Genomic DNA, 20,144 nt, shown 5'->3' on the forward strand with positions numbered 1-20,144 from the left:
ACGCGAGTCCTCTGTAAGAGCAGTGCAACTTTCAGCAGCTGCTGAGGCAGAGGCAGGAGAATCTCTGTGAGTTCAAGGCCAGCCTGGTCTACAGAGCGAGTTCCAGGACAGGTACCAAAGCCACACAGAGAAACCCTGTCTTGAAAAACAAAAACAACAACAACCCAACTAAATAAAAACAAAAAACTAAAAACGAAACTAGAAGTATCCCACTTTAATACCTAAATGAGTATTTTCTCAAAAATGACTAAAATATTACTGAAAGTACTACAGTAGAGACCCCTCATTACAGATGGGAACAGGTCGGGCAGTGGTGGCGCACGGCTTTAATCCCAGCACTTCGGAGGCAGAGGCAGGTGGATCTCTGTGAGTTTGAGGCCAGCCTGGTCTAGAGTGAGCTCCAGGACAGGCACCAAAATTATACAGAGAAACCCTGTCTTGAAAAACCAAAAAAATTAAAAAACAAAACAAAACAAAAAACCAAAACCAAAACAAAAAAAAAAGAGTTAGAAGGTGGGAACAGAAAGGGGTAACACATGTAATACAGAAAATTCAGTCAATGTGATATAAACAGTGGAAGATATTTAAAAGTGTCATTTTGTATGACATAAATATTCACAAAGGAAACCAAACAAATTAGCTAAAAAACTTCAGTAAGAGAGACAAATACTGTAATGATGTTATACAAATGTCTGATATGAATATGTTGTAGACAACAAATCTTAACACTGAAGAAAAAAAAAGAGAGACAAATACAAGATAGGTTAAAAAAAGAAAAAAGTCAACAGCATCGCTACCATAATTACCATCAGCAAGTAAGAGAAGAAAACCACATTCAAAATAATGAAACAACATCAAAAAAACATGAAGAATACTATGAAAAAACTAAACAGCTTCAGAGAGAAATATAAAACAATCTAAACTGGGCTAGTGGCCCATGCCTTTAATCTCAGCACTGGAAGGCAGAGTCAGGCAGATCTCTGTGAGTTCGAGGTCAGCCTGGTCTACATGGTAAATTCCTGATTAGCCAAGATATATTGATCCTGTCTCAAAAAACAAACAAACAAACAAACAACAATCTAAATGGTGATGTCCTGGTTCCTGAATTCAAAATATAACAATTCCAAATTTCTCTAAAACCAGCAGTTTTTATTTATTTTGCTCTAAGCCTTGGATGGGACCAAAACATTCTCACTGGCTTTTAGCAGGTTATATTAAGGGCTTATATGAAAATCAGTCATGTAATTTTTAATAAGGAGTATTAGGGAAACCTCACTCAATATCAAAACACACTACAAAACCACTTTCCTAATGACATTCCTGTAATCCCAACACTTGCAAGGATGTGGCAGCATGAGGGTCACTGAATTCAGTTAGCTTGAGTTACTCGGGTGATGACTTGTCTCAACATATTTATTTATTTACTCATTTATGTATTTTTTAAAATTCAAGCAGCAAAAAAAAAAAAAAAAGGATTCAGAAACAAATCCACAGGATATGGATACATAATTTGTGATTAAGGCATATTTCACAGTAAAGGGAATGCATTTATAAGACTGGCATACTATTTCTGAAGCTATCTGGAAAAAAGAGACAATATCTTCCTATCTTCTATCACATATAAAGACTTAAGAAAAATAAGCAAATGATACTGTAACTTAGTAGTGAAAAAGAGTTACCCTTGGGGATACAGCATGCATGTTGTTTTTGAATCATAAGAATATCAATGAATAATTTAACAATGCATAAAATAATAAGAAAAGACACATCAAGTTGAATGGAAAAAGTCAACATAAACTTACATTACAAATTTGCAAACATTGACAACATACATGACACTGAGTTAGGAAACCTTAAAATGTCCTCCTACCTAAGAGTAAGAAAAACCCAATATTCCAATAGATCAGCAAAAGACACAATTCATTACGAGAGAAACTGAAAAGGCCATTCAATATATGAAAAGATATTTAATATCCCTAGTGAAGATATCAGATAAATCAAGGTATTTTTTTTTCTTACTGGAAAGACTGCAATGACAAAATTCAATATTAGATATTTTGGAATAATTGTTGGATATGCCAAATTTAAGAACTTCAAACTGCTAATAATCTCCTAGAACTTTACATACATATACAAGCAGGTGTCTTTATGTAGCCCTGGCTGTCCTGGGACTTGCTATGAAGACCAAGGTGGCCTCAAACTCTCTGAGATCTACCTATATCTCTGCCTCCCAAATGCTAGGATTATAGGAGTGTGCACCACCAACACCTCATCTTTTTAAATATACTCTGACTTAGAAATTATACAGAAGTATATACAAAGAAATTAATTGCCAGCCGTGGTGGCACATGTCTTTAATCCCAACCCTTGGAAAGCAGAGGCAGGTGGATGGATCGCTGTGAGTTCAAGGTCAGTCTGGTCTAGAGAGCAAGTTCCAGGATTGCCAGGGTTGTTACACAGAGAAACCTGTCTTGAAACCTGCCCCCCAAAAAAGAAATTAATTACAAAACTATTTATAAAATACAAATATGTATAGGACATTGAATAAATACAATTGAAATAAGGAAAACGAGTATACAAACATACATGTATATATCCTAGAGAGTCTAGAAACACTTGCCAACTGCCTTGTGGGGTGGGGTGCGGGGATTGCCCTGCGAATGCTTAAGTGTATCTCCAGTCCTTTTTGGGGTGAAGTGGGCCTCAGATAAGGTCTCATTATGTAGCCTTGGCTGTCCTGGAATTTGCTATGTAGACCAGGCTGACCTCTCCCAAGTACTGGCATTAAAGGCGTGCCCACTATACCCAGCTTTCCCCACATCTTTTTAGTTTTTTTCAAGACAGGGTTTCTCTGTGTAGCCCTGGCTACCCCTGGAACTCACTTGTAGACCAGGCTATCCTCAAACTAACAGAGATTTGCCTGCCTCTGCCTCCCGAGTGCTGGGATTAGAAGCATGCACCACCACCACCCAGCACCACAGATCATTTTTATGTTTTCTCTGAGACAGAGTCTCACTAAATGGTGTACGCTGGTCATCAACTTGCTCTGTAGCCAAGCTGGGCCTTGAATTTACAATCTTCTTGTCTCAGCTCCCAGAGAAGATGAACTACAAGGCCCAGTTCTGAAAGAGCTGTTTTGTTAAGGGACTTTATAATCCAATCTGTACATATGCTTTATGAGGAACAACTTCTAAATTATAATATTTTATATATAAAATATTATATATTTTAATCCATATATAATTTTATCTTACTTTGGCTTTAAAAAATTTTTAGATTTATTTTATGTGTATGAATGTTGTCTACATGCATATATGTGCAGGATATGCACGTCTGTTGGATCCGCTGGAGTTACAGGGCTGTAGATGGTTGTAATCCATTGTGTGGATGCTGGAAATCAAACCTGGGTTTTCTGCAAGAGCAGAAACTAGTGCTCTAAACTGCTGTGCCATCTCTCTAGCCCTTTAATTTTCAGGACAGGGTCTGGCTATTTAGCACAGGCTAACCTCAAACACTGACCTTGCTTCAACTTCGTGAGTACTGGGATTACAGCTTGCACCACAATGCCCGACCACTTAACTATTAAGAAAACGTGGGGAGGGGGTGGGAGGGGGGAGAATAGGGGAACCCATGGCTGATATGTAGAACTGAATGGTATTGTAATATATATATATATTTTAAAAAAAAGAAAGAAACGTATTTATCAAATGCTAATGGCAAATGAATTTAGTCTTCCAATCTATAAGTAACTAGACCTCCTCAAGATTAACCACACTCCTACCCTACCAAATATAACAGCCTGAGTTTATGCTCTCTAATACCGTGATACCATTCACTACAACATACTCACTACATCAACCACTCTGCCCTATATTCAATAAACATCTACTATGATCTAAAGCCTTTAAAGCTTTTTTGGACATAGGCAGGTTAGGATGCTTCAGTAAATCTTCCCTTAGATAGCAAATTTAAAGATATGCCACAGGCCAGGGATACAGCTAAGTACTTCAACTCAATCCCTGGTGTTACAAAAAAAGCACACATACAAGGCTGGGTGTGTGCCTTTATCTATACCAAGTTCCAGGCCAGTCAGGGTTGCATAGTGATACCTTGTATCAAAACAGCAATATTTTAAAAAGGGATCTTCTAAGACAAAATCTAAGAGCATATGACAAGTAAAAGAAACACCCCAGTTATATATGGCCATAGGGGTACTTGCAGACACTTAGTTCCCATTTCCAGGGCACCATGATGTCAAGTGGTCACGGAAGCAAGGTCCACCCAAGCAGAAAACTCAACAGGAAGCACACTCTCTATTTACACATCACAGTGGCCTTTAATGCACTCAACTACACTCTTAGGGAAAGGGTGAACCAAGAGAAGACTTTTTTCTACCCTCAAGTGGCTGCAAGAAAGTTGTCTCGTAATATAGGGGATCAGGGTTTAGGAAATGTTAGGACAATCCAAATCAATTTTTTGACAGCTTAAACAACTAAACAAACAAATATAGGCCTTAAATTTGATAAAGTTGCAGCTGGGCGTGGTGGCGCACGCCTTTGATCCCAGCACTCGGAAAGCAGAGGCAGGTGGATCTCTGTGAGTTCGAGGCCAGCCTGGTCTACAAAGCAAGTTCCAGGACAGCCAGGGCTGTTACACAGAGAAACCCTGTGTTGAAAAGCAAGCAAGCAAGCAAACAAACAAATTGATAAAGTTGCATCAGAAAGGTAAACTCTCTAGGAACTAAGAAACAATTACTTCCCCCTCAAAGAACAAACATTTCTTCACAGTCAAAAATAATTTCTCAAGAACACTGAGTTATATACATCACTAGAAAACAAAGTAAAATGCAATAAAAACCACACACACACACAAACACACACACACACACACACACACACACACACACACACAAAAAACCAAGAAAATCAATGGCAGAAACAAACTGATTAAAAACCTCAGATGCCAGTATTAGTAGATAGAGACTATAATCATGTGTACAAGGTTTAGAGAAAATTCGAGCACAGTGGCAAAATACTTGCTGAGTAAGACCTGTGGTTCAATCCCCAGGATTACAATAAAGATTTTCAAAAATAAAGGGGGCTACAGAGATGACTCAGCAGTTAAGTGCTGTGGGATGGTCTTTCTATACACTGTGAATATGTGTTGCTACCACTGGTTAATAAAGAAGGTGCCTTGGCCTATGGCAAGACAGGTTATAGCCAGGCAGGAAATCCAAACAAGATACAGGGAGAAGAAAGGCAGAGTCAGGGGAGACACTGTGAGCTGCTGGAGGAGCAAGACGTAATAGAACACAGGTAAAGCCACGAGACATGTGGCGATACATAGATTAACAGAAATGGTTTAATTTAAGATGTAATAGCTAGCTAGCAATAAGCCTGAGCCACAGACCAAACAGTCTGTAATTAATATTAAACCTTTGAGTGATTATTTTTTATAAAATATTTTTTAAAAAGGACCGAGAAACTTCAGTCTACAGTTAAGAGCATTTGTTGCTCTTGCAGAGGACCTGGATTCAGTTCCCAGGACCTACATTATGGCTTGCCACCACTCATAACCCTAGTACCAAAGGGTTGGACATCTTCTTCTGACATGGGCACAGGTATACACAGGGCTCGCATACATATACTTAGGCAAAACAGTCATATACATAAAAAAAAAATTTAAATCCCTAAAAAATAAAAATAAAGAATGAATAAAGCTTGAAAGAATTAAACAGCAGAGAGCTTTTTTATTTTATTTTATTTTCTTAAGCGGTAGCAGGACTCAAGATAGAAATAATTCACATTAGAGCACTTGCTTAGCATGTGGCAAGGTCCTGGAGACTGATCCCAAGCCCTCAAAACAAAGAGACCAACAGAAGCAATAACAAAAATTGAAAATTCAATGCAGCTAATAGCAAATGAGACAATGAAACATAACCTGGAACTGAAGGGCACAACAAAGAAGCGTACAGAGACAAAAGAGTATACAGAAACGAAGTCAGGAAGTAAGGGGAGATAATGCAGAGCAGGCACAGTACAGAGATGATACGTGATGATGATGATGATATATACTTTAATTATTCAGGACTGAAAAAGCATACCAATGCACAGATTCCAAAATCCCAGAGTCAAAGCCAAGAAGAAAAGAATGTAAGAAGACACGTTGAAATTTCAGAATACCAAAAGAGCAGCCACAGAGGGCTGGGGATATAGCTCAATGGTAGAGCACATGCCTAGCATGCATTAGACCTGGGTTCAATCCCAAGTACAATAAAAAGTAAAAATGAATAAAAAGCAAGCATGGAGCCAAGCATGGTAGCAAACAGCTGTAATCCTAGAAGTTGGGAGGTGAAGGGAGGAGGATCAGAAATTTAAGTTCATCCTAAGATTACATTAGGGTATGGGTGTTGCAGCAATATGTAGTTGTGCTACTTGGCTAATGAGAGTGCCTGGGTGGTCTTTGTTCATGAGTGTCTTTATTATCATCAAGCTCACGAGGGGACTAAGTGATTAAGAGGATGAGAATTTATAGGAGTGTGATTAGGAAAGATAGTTTGATAAAGCCCTTTGGGTAGGTTAATGTTTTGGAGATAGAAGTATGGGTGGTTGATAGGGCTTTAGGGATAGCTTTTTCAAGTCAAATTAGGGCTAAGAGGTCTAGAGTTGTGTTGAAGCTTATTGTTAATGTTTTGATAGGTAAGACTCAGTACACAGTTAGGGGGAGTAGTCTAGGAATGTTGAGAAAAGTGATGGTGAGGTTGATTTATTTGAGGTGATGTGGAAAGTCAGGTAACAATTCTAGTGCGATGGCAAAGCCTATAATAGTAATGAGGAGAGCTGTATTTTTAGGTGCCAGGGTGTTGTGATAATTTGAATATTGGTTGGGGGGATATTGTAAGAAATGAAAAATCCTACAAAAATAATTCTGACTGCTGGATGTTTAATAGGATTTATGAGCTTAGGATCACTTTCATTAATAATAAGGGGAGAGAATCATAGCTTGGTTATATAGTAGCAAAGTAGATAATTTGTATGCCCTGGGATTAAAGGCGTGGGCTACCACCTGGTTCCCCCTCATCACCCCGTGACAGGGTTTCTCTGTTTAACAGACCTGGCTGTTCTGGAACTCACTTTGTAGACCAGGCTGGCCTTGAACTCACAGAGATCTGCCTGCCTCTGTGGAGTGGCCTGCACCACCACACCTGGCACTATACCAGGCAATAGTCTAATAGAGTTATGCCCCCCACCCTAAAACACTGTAACCAAGTTAACTTAATGGTACAACTAAGCTGTAGTTAGATGTGAATGATTGAAGTAACAATTAAACCCTTAGGAAAAGCAACGGCTACCAGAGAAAAAAGGATTACCTCTAAGATAGAAGTACACTCACTATATTCAGGGACTTAAGGATGGACACTTAGGTTTACAGGGTCCTGAAAACAGTTTACTTCTTGTATGTGATGGTTATAGTTACCTTTATAATAATTTTCTACAAGATTTTTATTGAAGAGCCAGAAAGAAATATTTTAAGTTTTAGGGCACCATTTCTATCATATAGTCTTTCTATCATACAGTCTTCTATCATAGTCTTCCTATCATACAGTCTTCCTCTCATACAGTCTTTCTCTCATACAGTCTTTGTTGTTAAAAACACTTTTAAACATTGCTTGCTTGCCAGGTGTCATGACTTTTGCCAACTTCTTCAGGAAAAGGTTCATGTTGTATGTATGTTTTTGGATTTAACATAAATATTCAACAAAAGTACAAAAAAAATTAATGGAGCTTGGAGAGTAGCTCAGTAGTAGAACGTTTGCTAAGCAAGTACAAGGTGCCAAGTTCAGTCCTTAGTACAAAAAAAAAAAAAAAAAAAAAAATCCAAAGAATCATTTACCAAAAAAAAAGGAGGGAGACGCAAAGTGACCCTTTATTTATCAATTCTTCCTTTTCAACAATTTTGAGAAGCCACTGGGTCCCAAGCATTTCTGAATGCTAGAGACTGAAACACTGAACCAGCTATCTCTTACATGTCAAGGGAAGGAAATGGTTCACAGGAACTTGAGTTCTCTATACTGGAACAGTAACACATGGAAATAGCAATGAGGAAGAAATGCAGCAAGGTACCCACTGTCACTTTAGCAGGAGGGGGTAATGAGTTAATGGTCAACAATTAAAACACCCAGCCTGGTCTACAGAGTGAGTTCCAGGACATCCAGGACTGTTACACAGAGAAACTCTATCTCAAAAAACAAAACAAAACAAAAAAATAGAACACGGAAATTATTAAATATATACTAATATTAACGTGATGAGCTACAAGCATGAAGACCTGAGTTGGATCTCCAGATTCCACTTCACAAATAGCCAGGTGTGGTGGTCCGCAAGGCAGGAGCACGTGTGAGACCAGCCTGATCTATATAATAAGGCAGCCTCACCAGCTCCCTAAAGAAAAAGAAACAAAAACCAAAAGACAAAACTCAAGGGGCAGGGAGAGTCAGGCCAGGGAGACCTGAAGCCAAGTCTGATGACCAGAGATTGATCTTCTGAACCCCTATGGTTCAGAGAGAACCAACTCCCACAAGTTGTCCTCCAACTTCTAAATACATCCTGTGTGCACACACGCTTGCGCGCACACACGCATACACACGAAAAAGCAGGTGTACCCTCACACACACAAAGTATAATAAACTGTACTATATACTACTACTCCTAAATGACCTACAAGCAAGACAGTATGAATAAATCTCACAAAGGGAATGCTAAACAAAAGTAGTCAAGTAGGGCATTTCCTGTTGTGTCACTCCTCTAGGAAGCAGCTGTGCCTGGGGGCAGGTAAAGAGCTAAAGTGACAAGGACATAGTGGTGGCGTTGTCATAGGTCTGGCAATGTTTGGTTTCTCAGGCTGGTACACTTTGAGAAAACGATGGACTATTGCATGTGTATTCTTCTAAAACTAGAAATCGATTCACAAACGACGACTGTAACAAACTGTTTATGGGAAGGAGGGAGAGACAGGGACAGAGACAGTCCCACACAGACTTAACACATCATCAGGATGGACAGATGGCTACGTGGGCAGAAGCACTTGCCATGCAAGCTTAAGGACCTGGATCCAAATCCCAGTACCCACAAAAATGGTGACCAGGGGAAGGCGCTTCTGTCACCCCGCTATTCCCCTAGAGATGAAAAGCAGGGACAGAGCATCCAGAAGCTTCAGGCCAGATGACCTGGTCCATGCAGTGCTGGTGAGATCCGATCTCACACAAGGTAAAAGGCAAGGACAGACACCCCAGGTTGTGGTCTATGGCAAGTGTATGCCTACATTCATGAGCACATGCATGCGTACACATATGCGTGCACGTGCACACACATACACACATTAAAGCAAGACTGGAGACGAGTGACCAAGTGTGAGGAAATGCTATTTTAGAGAAGCTGGGCAGGGAAGGCTACTCTGTTAAGGTCATTTTTGAGCAACATCCTGTTGAAGAGGTTGCCGGTATCTGTCAAAGAATAGTTCTGGGAAAGAGAATAGCAATACAAAGGCCCTGAGCAGAAGAATGCTTCAGTGCTCAAGAAAGCTGCATGACTGCTGCTGTACGGGAGACAGGTAGACAGGAATAAAGAGCAGGCAGGAGCTATCAGGCATGTGAGGACTTCATTACAGAAAGCCACTCCGTTTTCCAGAGGACTGGTACAATGAGCCTTCACTGTTTACGTTGCTTGAACCACAAAAGCACATGAGACCAGGCTGAAGCCACACTGCAGACTGACCTCAGAGCACGGCAGACTCCAGGTCAGCACTATGCTATTAAGTTGCATCCCAACCTCTTTTTTTAAAAACGTTTACTTTTATCCCAACTCCTAAGATCCCACATAAAAACAGACTAGTCACATTATGGACAAGTGTCAACAAATTATCTAAAGGTGCTAGAACAAATTAACACAATACCCTACATTAGTTCATTCGGGAAGTACCAACATCAACACTACTGACTTCTAGACGATATAATCCTTTGGCTCACCGGCTAGGCTCACTAACTTTATAGGAATGTTTACAGCACCCCTAGCCTCTGGCCTGCCTCTATGCTTCCCATGCCCTAGCAGTGACAACCAAAATGACTCCAGATACTGACAAATGTCCCCTGAGGGGTATAACTGCCCCTGGCTAAAAACTGCCGATCAATATATAATGTTTTTAAAACATTGAAATCTCATTTAAAGGATGAAAACAAACCAATCTCACATACATCACAATATCAGGTTTTCTACCACATGAGTAAGCCTAGAAGATCTGAATATCAGAAGCTGATAAACTTTTTAAAGGAAAAAAAGAAATTCAAATTTAGCAAAGGTTTAGAACCCAACGTTTGGCTTGGAATGACTGCCGTAACAGACTAGGGAACTGACAGGCTTCAAGGCGATTGAAGAGTCAGAAAATGATTAGCTCTTACATAGAGTTGACTTACTAATAAAAGATGTGAACCTACTAAGTGCTTTACAGGCAACAGTATGAAGTTTACTCCCTCATGCCTCATGCCCCCTGGGTAACTAATGGAAGAGAGCCGGCTTCAGTGTTCCTGGGCTGCTGGTCTCCTATGGAGCAGGTGTCCAATTTCTCCAGGTGAATGCTTACCGGTAAGGGATTGGATAAGGAATGTTGCGGTGAGGATCGAGCAACTGGTGGAACACTTCTGCCAGGGCTGGTTCCTGGCCCGCTTCCCCCAGCAAACTGGCCAACAGGGAAAAATGGATATGAATAATTCAAAACAGTACCATGCTTCAGAGAAGGAGAGTCAAAGATTAATATACAAACAGGTCTTAATTATACATGGCCCCTTTAAGTCAATACATCTCATTCTAGAGAGAAAATGCCATGTAAGCCAAATCTATCTTTTCAATGAGATTTTTTGAGAAAGAGCTCCCAAAGAAATGTAACAAGATATACAGAAAACATGGGCAGAAAGCTGAAAGTAAGCATGGTTTTGGACAGACATGAGAGAAGAATGCCTTTATTTTTTTTTTTTCTTGGTCTCAAAATACATGAAGCAGAAATAGAGTAGTGCAGAGGGTGTTAGTCATCTTTAGTAACCACTTAACAATGAGGCGCTGAGCTCATGACATAGTCCACTAGGCTAAGGGAAAGGACCAAAGGAGAACAAGCCATTATACCTTAGTCTCTGAGACACAAAACCTAGTCTGGCCAAGAGAAAGTACACTTCATACGTGAATTCTCCTATCACACAGACAAGACACATGGTACAAAATTTACACCCAGCAAATCAGCAGCAGTTCCTTCATATTACGAGATGGGCAGCATTAGTTTGATGAAGATGGAAAGAGACAGGGCAAGCCCACAGTAAAGGCAAATATTGCTCTCTAGTGCCTTAAATGAACAGGAGGATTATTAGGTTGTTTAAAGTCACTGGAGGTTGTTCATTTACCCCCACATTTAACTTACCTCAAAGTAATCACTAATTTTATGTCCCCTAGGAGTGCCTTTCCCTGAAAACGAAACCAAAGTAAGTACAGTTTTCCAGTGCACACGTAAGGCATCATCACTGCAATGCATTCAGTAGTAAGGCTCAGTAACTGACCCCAACACTGGCACAGTGTCAGCTCTATCTTAACAAACCATACAGAACCTGTGCACTAAGGTTACTCTACCTCCTGCTCCATATATCAAGGGGCTGAATGAGCACTGATGGGAAGAATTGGTCAGCTTCTTTTAAAAGGCAATAATCTTTCTTTCATACATATTTATATATAACAATCAGCTAACATAATTCATCTATAATTCACATCCCAATTTAAAAGAACAAGATTCAAAACAAATGCATTAGAACTAAAGAGCTGATCCCATTTCACATAATTTTGTCACTTTGGGAGACTTCCCTTATACAAGGCAGGATGACTTCCCTATACATTTTTAAAAGGGAAGAAAAAAAGATTGGGAATCCCGGTCCTTAGATGGGACAGGGAAAAGCTATGTCTTTCCTTGATTCTATATTTGGTGGTGGAACTATCACCGTTAGAGATTTCATCCCATTGGGCTCCAACAGAAGAGTAATACTGTAGATGAAACTATTTCTGGCTACCGCTACTAACAAACCCCGTTAAGCCCCAGTGCACCCTCTTTCTCATATGATTCCTATTTGGTCTGAAGAAAAACCTGTGTTGAGAAAACCATTCAAGTGCACAGGGAAAACAAAGTCCCCCAAGAACTGACCGTTTTGTCAGGTGTGTATCAAATGGCAAGTCTATACTAGGCCAATATTCCCTAAGATACACAAACCTCTGCTGTTGGGGATCCCTGCATGCACACTAATTACTTGCTGGGAGTTAGACAATTCCACAAGAAGCCTGTGCTGGGTGTGCAATGATCACTACCTTGGCTAGTTTCATATGGTTCAGCTTTTCTTTTCCGATTTCGCTGGTCATTCTGCTTCTTCTCAGGAGTCTGTTAAATACCATACATATCACAGTTAGAATGCTGGTCAGGTTTCACGTTAGTATAACAGAGCACATACAAAATATCAAAGACGCAAAACAGGCATGACCGGCACAAGGCTTGATGCAGTGTACTACAGAGAAACAGGCCAAGTATGGGGCCTTTAGTGAAACCTAAACAACTTCTGGAAAATTATTAAAAAGATCAGCCCTTTGATGTACTCATTAGTAATTTGAAATTGCCACAAAATTTAAAAAGATATCTTGGCAGTACAGTAGCCCATGCCTGTGATCCCACAAGCAGGAAATAGTGGAAAATCTCAAATTCAAGGTCTGTGTGAGTACACAAAAGACCCGTCTCAAATGAACAACAAAAAGGGATTTTAGAAGGAAACACGTCAATTCATACAGCAGGCTCTCAAACAACATCAAAGGTGCATAAACCTAACCCTTTAAAGGGAAAGGCCTGAAGGATTGTTCAACTGACTAATTTATAGAAAGCATCTCGGTGCAAAGCAGGCCTTAAGACTTGTGCCTATATCCTTGTGGGTAGGTTATCTACCTAATACTATCTTCCAGCTAAGCAGGAAAAATGGAAACCAAATGGCAGTCTTTCAAATGCTACTGCTAAATCCAGTCAGTGACCTACTCTATGGAACACTGAAAAGTACTAAAGTTCAAGAGTAACTAAGCTAATTTTGCTACAACTACAAATCTCTCACTTTTATTGAAAAACTAAGCCCTTCTAAACACCCCCACAAAACCAGACGTGAAATGGAGAAAGACAGGCCTACGTATGATTATGATAATAAACCATGGCAGGGCCACATCAAAGCTGCCCCAAGACAAGAATACACAGCTGCACTAACATGCCCTGGAATTACATGGTGCTACCCTTGAGCCCAGACTAAAGGTCTAAACCTGGAACAGTGTTGTTTAGGTGTGGCTTCTTACCTCTACTTCTTTATCACTCAAGGACCCCACGCTGCACAAACTCTGGTTGGAAGACTCACTGTTGAGTGGCCCCTGCAAGGGAAATGTTTTTAGATAGTCAGAAGTTTTCATTTAAGATGACAGCAAAGTATGCAAGAGGCTGTTGTTCTCATGTTCGGGTCAGATTAGGAGTCAAGAGGCAGTTGCTACAACCCCTCCAAAGCTGAAAGGGACTCAGCTACAGCACAGCTTGCTCCATGTTCGAAATCCCTAGCTATTGATATCTTCATGTGCTTTACACATGCTCGGGGCTTCCCTCTGGAGTATGCTCATGCTTCTAAGCCATTCTTTAAGAGCAATAAGCAAATACTGGGGGGGAGGGGGTGCGCCTTTAATCCCAGCACTCGGGAGGCAGAGGCAGGCGGATCTCTGAGTTCGAGGCCAGCCTGGTCTACAGAGTGAGTTCCAGGACAGGCTCCAAAGCTACACAGAGAAACCCTGTCTCGAAAAACAAAAAACAAACAAACAAAAAAGAAACAAAACAAACAAACAAAAAACACAATCTAGGGGCAGCAAGATGGCACAGTGAGTAAGATCCTTGCTGCACAAGCCTGACAACCTAAGTTCAATCCCCAGAACCACAACAGAAAGAGAAAATTACTCCTAAAGGCTGTCCTCAGATTTACACACACACACACACACACACACACACACACACACACACACACACACACACACGTACTCATTCATGTTTTCACACACACACACAAATGGTTAAATTGATTCTAAAATGTGTATGGAGGGGTTAGGAGTGTTGCTAACACTTTGCAGTAGTAAAGGGTAAAACCCTAGGTTCAATTTCCAGAACTCGATGTAAATAAAATACACACATCTCACATGGGACTGTGAGAGCCAGACTAGATAAAACAATCAGTGAAAGAACAAGTAAGAAGGATCACATTCCCTGACACCAAGACTTGCTACAAAGCAACAGTAGCAACATGGTAGTACTAGTGTTAGTACTAGGTTAGTACTAGTGTTAGCAGATCGGGGGTAGAACTGCTGACTCCAGGGAAACATCTGGAACTATGACCAACTGACTCTTGAGAAAGGTGCTAGAACCACTCCAGGAAGAAAAGTGTCTCCAGCAAATAATGCCAGAAAGTTGGCTAGGCAAGGGCAAAGCAGTTGAACTGGGCCCTTCATATCACACTTTGTAAAAGCTCGAATGTTAGGCAAGTGCTTTAAAACTGAACCACACTCCTAGCATAATTTACCTCTAATATAACTACTGCAAAATCAATTTCCCCCAGGACTGCAATAAAACCGTATCTACTTTATCACCAAATAGTCCTCATTTTCTAAAGGAAATGGTAAAGCCAGGGGCAGTGACACTCCTGTCATCTCAACTTTAAGAAGCAGCAACAGAAGGCCATGAGTGTGAGCTGAGCTTGGATTACAGTGACTTATAACTAACTCTGGCTACACAGTAAGGCCTTGTAGGCAGGTAGGAGAGATAGGTACAGAAAGGACAGGAGGGAAGGAAAAAATTGCGGTTTGAACTAAGAACCCAAGCTGCAGGATCTCCATGACCCAGGGCAACAACAGGATATCTGAGGAGTCCTGGGAAGGATCCAGTACTGACAGTGTAGCAGAAGCCAGAGGCCTGGAACCACACCGATGACTCATTATAATACACACTCGAAAAAGTAAAGATATATGGACTAAAAGGTACACTGTGTGACTCACCTGTCACAGTACAACTTCCACGATGAGATTTTGTTTTGTTTTGGGGGGGTTTCAAGGGCAGAGGGCAGATATGGAGGGATTGGGGAGATGAGTAGGATTGGGGTGCATGATGTGAAAATTCAAAGAAGCAATAAAAAGTTTAAAAAAAGAAAGACTGGCCCCTTAGGCTCACATATTTGAACGCTTAGTCACCAGGGAGAGGCACTAGGTGAAGAGTTAGGAGGTGTGGCCTTGTTGAAGGAAGTGTGTCATTGGAGTGGGCTCAAGCGGAGCCCAGTCCTCACTCTGCTGATCAACATGCAGTGCTCAGCTACTGTTCCAGCAGCACGCTCGTCACCATTCTTCCTGCCATGACGACAAGGACCCTCTGACACTGTAAGCCAGCCCCCAATGAAATGCTTCCGTGTAGCGTTGCCGTGGTCATGGTGTCTCTCCCCAGCAACAGAACACTGACTACGATGACAGCAAGAGCGGTGAACGCAGACGAGAGGACTCAACAATTTTTCCAGCAATTACAATGACAATAACTAGACAGTGGCAGACACTGAACTGTTTGAAATAGCGACGCTGTAGAGGGACAAGAAGACTTAATGTCCCTTAGGCATGTGTACATAACCAAAAGTTAAAAAGATTAAGAATTAATTAATCCTTTTCTCATCCTCTTCTCAAGTACAGCATCTCATATTATAAAGTCACCGGATTAGATCTAATTAACAAGGATCACTGAGATATACTTCCTGTTCTAAAGCAGCTTACTGTCTATAGTAAAAACTAACCAAAGGCTTGCAGGCAAAACATACATGCTGAGTTTTAAAAGTGTCACTCTTACTAAACCAACAACAGTAACAAAAAAGAAAACTGAACTAGATTACAGGAGTCTAAAGGTATGCTAAGTCTCAATGCATGGACTCTGTCTTGACCTTGGTACAACATTTGCTTAGGCAACACAGAGCCCAGGGTTTGGTCCCCTGTACTGTCTCACCTCCACAAAAGCAAATTTAAACAGCTATAAAGGACATCATTAGGGCTGGAGAGACGGCTCAGCAGTTACAAGTAAGTCCTTGCTGCTCTAATTCCCAGCACCAACACTAGGTGGCTCACAACCTCCTGTAACTTAAGGTGCAGAGAATCTGACACCCTCTTCTAGCCTCTGCAGACACTGCACAGAGTGCATAGACATACATGCAGGCAAAACACTCATGTACATAAAATAAAAGTTAAAGGAAAAGCTAACATTATTAAGGACCAGTAAGATAGCTTGATGGACTAAGGCACTTGCTGTGCAAGTCTGGTGATCTAACTTGGATCCCCCAAACCCACATGTAAGGTAGAAGAAAACTGACTCCAGAGTTGTCCACTGACCTACACACACACACACACACACACAAATGGAGGCAAAAACATAAACTGCATATGAATTGTATATGAAGAGATTGCCAGTAAACTTTGCAATGAAAAGGAGACAGAAAATAAGCATGAACGTTTAACGTTACCTGAAGGCGAATAGTTGGGAAGCTACCCATCCTGGAATATTACTTAGGTAAATATACACTTCTATTAAAAGTATATTCCTGCCCATGAAGAGATGGTTTCATGGTTAAGAACACTTGCTATGAGCCGGGTGGTGGTAGCACACACCTTTAATCCCAGCACTCCGGAGGCAGAGCAAAACTCACTCTCTGTGAGCTTGAGGCCAGCCTGATCTACAGAGCAAGATCCAGGACAGGCACCAAAACTACATAGAGAAAAACCTTGTCTCGAAAAAAACCAAAACAAACAAACAAAAAAGAATGCTTGTTATTCTTGCAGAGGACCCAACTTTGATTCCTAGAACCCACTTGGTGCTTCAGTTATCTATAAACCCAATCTGGGGAATCCAATAGACATACATGTGGTGCACATACATGCATGTAAGGCAAAAACACTCATACACATAAAGTAAAATAAATCTTTCAAAGAGAAAATTCTATTTCTTCCTGTTCAGTGTAAGAATTGAGCTAAAAATTTGGAATGGTGCAGTAACTATATAACCCTAGTGTTACAGATGCTTCAAGACTGCACTGTCTGTCCTGTCAGGCTTGGTGGCACTTGCCTTTAATCCCAGCACCCAGTAAGAGGAGGCAAGCAGATCTTTGTGAACTTGAAACCAGCCTGGTCTACATAGCAAGCTCCCAGCCTGCAAGGCTACATAGTGAGACCCTGACTCAAAAGACAAACAAAAAGACTGCACTATCTCTTAGAAGTGGGACTAATACCTGGTGGACATCAACTTTTACTATTTTTGGTATCTTTTAACTGAAAAACTTACTCTGTTATCCATACTTATTAATGTTTTCAAAAAGGAAAAGGGGAGGGTGGAAGACCATTTGTTTTTTCTTTGGAGAGACACTATCACTTGTAGCCCAGGCTGGTTTAGAACTCTCTATATAGGTGAGGATGACTGTGAATTTCTGATCCACCTCTCAGGTACTGACACTGAACCCAGGGTTGCGTACATGCTAGTCAAGCATTCTACCAACCGAGTCACAATCCCAGCCCTTACTCTACAAAAACAAAAACAAAAAACATGGGGGGAGGGTAGTGGGGGGGGATGGGATCTGGAGAGATGTCTCAGCTGCTCTTCCAGAGATCCTGAATTCAAATCCCAGCAACTACATGGTGGCCCACAACTATACATAATGGGATCTGATACATTCTTCTGGTGTGTAGGCAGACATGCAGAGAGCACTCATATACATAAAGTACATAAATAAGTATATAAATTAGAAATAGGTGTGTGTGTGAGAGAGAGAGCAAGAGCGAGCTTGAGCACACTAGGTCTAGTGGTATATGCCTTTAATCCCAGCACTTGGAAGGCAGAAACAGGTAGATCTCTGTGAGTTTGAGACCAGCACAGTCTACATAGTGAGACCCTGTCTCAAAAACAAACAACGTTAACGTACTTAACACTACTGAGATATGCTGGGTGTGGTGATGAGTACTTCAAACTGCAGCACTTAGGCGGCTGAGGCATTGGGATTGCCATGCATTCAAGGCCTATTCAAGTTTTTGACCAGACAGCACTAAATAGCAAGACCCTGCTGCTTCAAAGAACCAATCAATCAATCAATGAATAAATGAATGAATAAAGGAATAAAACCAAACACAGAATTTTATATATGTGTGTCTGTCTTCCTACAATGTCTTTAGACTGACACAGCTGGGCACTGGGATGGCTCAGCAGGCAAAGGCACCTGAAGTGCAAGTCTGGTGAGCGGAGCTGACTCAGTGTAAAGAAAAGAGAGAACCGATTCCAATACTGTCTGTCCTCTGACCTCTACATATGTGCTGTGGCACACATAGCCACATCCACAAACTACTGTCTGTCCTCTGACCTCTACATATGTGCTGTGGCACACATAGCCACATCCACTAATGTCTATACACAAATATTTTTTAAACTTTTACTTAAAAATTAAAGTATAGCCAGGCGGTGGTGGCGCACGCCTTTAATCCCAGTACTTGGAAGGCAGAGGCAAGCGGATCTCTGAGTTCGAGGCCAGCCTGGTCTACACAGCAAGTTCCAGGACAGTCAGTGCTACACAGAGAAACCCTGTCTAGAAAGACCCCCCCCCAAAAAAAAAAAGTATGGGGGCTGGAGTGCACTTCCTGCTCTTGCAGAGGATCTGAGTTCAGTTCCCAGCACCCATGTCAGACGGCTCACAACCACCTGTGACTCCAGCTCCAGGGGGATCTAATGCCCTCTTCTGGCCTCTACAGGCATCCACACACTTGTGTCATACATTCACATAGACACACATACACACACATAAAAATAAAAGCTTAACAAACTACAAAGTTATTGGATAGGGCAATGATAGAGTGCCCGCCTAGAATATGTGAGGCCCTGAGTCTTAGCCTAGCAAAAAGCCATCACACATTTACTGTAATCACCCAGCACTTGCACAGACACGACATTCCACTTACAGCTCTTCATTTAATTTGCAGTTGATAAAAACAAACCCATATAAAGATGTCCACTTGATTTCTGACAAAGGTACAAAAGCAATTCAACAGACTTGTATAATTAGAGAAATTGAAAATAAAAGTCTTCCAGTAAACGGCCCTGAAATACTTAGATATCCACAAGCAAGAGTTAGCCTCAATTTAAACCTCACGATATTTTAAACATTAACTGCAAAGCAATCAATGAAGACAGAAAATAGCTGAATGAATGGGTCAGGGCTCTGCTCTGAAAAAGAGGCACAGGTATGACTACAAAGAGGTGGCAGGAAGCAACTGTGGTGACCACAGTGCTGCATTTGGATTTGCATGCTCACAAAAGCCACCAAAGCAAAGTAACTGTTCAGAAGCATGCCAACATGCCTTTGTAAGCACGTGCGTGTGCGCACAAATGATGCCGGAATAATCTATACTCTGAGAAAATTCTGCTGACTGGGCTGGAGGTATAGTTCAGCAGCAGAGTGAATGCTAAGTGTTCATGAGGCCCTAAGTTTGAGCAATGATAGCAACATCACAAAGAAAAAAATCAATTTGTGTGCATTAATTCAACTTCCTGGTTCTCATATTCAAATTTCACAATTTGAATGGGGTAGGGAAAGATGCATGGATGAAAGCTCCCTTATATATACATATATTTATTTATTTTGTGTGCATGGATGTTTTGTCTGCTTGTTTCTTTGTGCACCATGTGTATGTATTGCTTGTAAAGGCCAGGAGAAAACATCAGCTCCCCTAGACAGACAGCTAGACAGATCACGTGAGTGCTGGGAACTGAACCCGAGGTCCTCCAGAAGAGCAGTGCTCTTCACTGCTGAGCCATCTCGCCAGTCCCTTCTTCTATAAATTTTTTACAACTTCCTCTGAATACATAATTGCTTTGAAATGAAGTTTATAGTTTTTAGGGTTTATGTATTGAAACCCTAACCAATTCCTAGCACTCTGAATATACTTAGCCATAGGAAGTTTAAAGATTAATTAAATTGAACCTCTTTTAAAATTATAATTATTTGT

General features: G+C 40.9%; 1 protein-coding gene and 1 non-coding gene across 9 annotated transcripts in view; one reads left to right on the top strand and one right to left on the bottom strand.

Annotated features, from left to right (window-relative positions):
* Positions 1-20,144, bottom strand: part of Tlk2 (tousled like kinase 2) — a 114,035-nt gene that overhangs the window by 72,351 nt on the left and 21,540 nt on the right. For 4 of the 8 annotated variants that reach the window (XM_028865141.2, XM_028865144.2, XM_028865140.2 and 1 more), the window contains exons 3-6: positions 13,404-13,475; positions 12,390-12,459; positions 11,461-11,504; positions 10,636-10,731 (exon numbers count right to left, since the gene is read on the bottom strand). The exons of 1 other annotated variant lie outside the window; for it this stretch is intronic. In XM_028865141.2, the coding sequence (XP_028720974.1) occupies positions 10,636-10,731; positions 11,461-11,504; positions 12,390-12,459; positions 13,404-13,475 (282 nt within the window). Of the gene's footprint in view, positions 1-10,635; positions 10,732-11,460; positions 11,505-12,389; positions 12,460-13,403; positions 13,476-20,144 lie in introns of those variants that run through there. 3 more of the 8 variants (XM_028865143.2, XM_037201030.1, XM_037201029.1) reach the window with 2 other exon arrangements.
* Positions 670-736, top strand: LOC114690508. The gene has a single exon (XR_003734087.1). It is a non-coding gene; the product is annotated as a small nucleolar RNA SNORD78 (small nucleolar RNA).

Source organism: Peromyscus leucopus, chromosome 8b (assembly GCF_004664715.2).
Source record: "Peromyscus leucopus breed LL Stock chromosome 8b, UCI_PerLeu_2.1, whole genome shotgun sequence".
Classification (NCBI taxonomy): Eukaryota; Metazoa; Chordata; class Mammalia; order Rodentia; family Cricetidae; genus Peromyscus; species Peromyscus leucopus.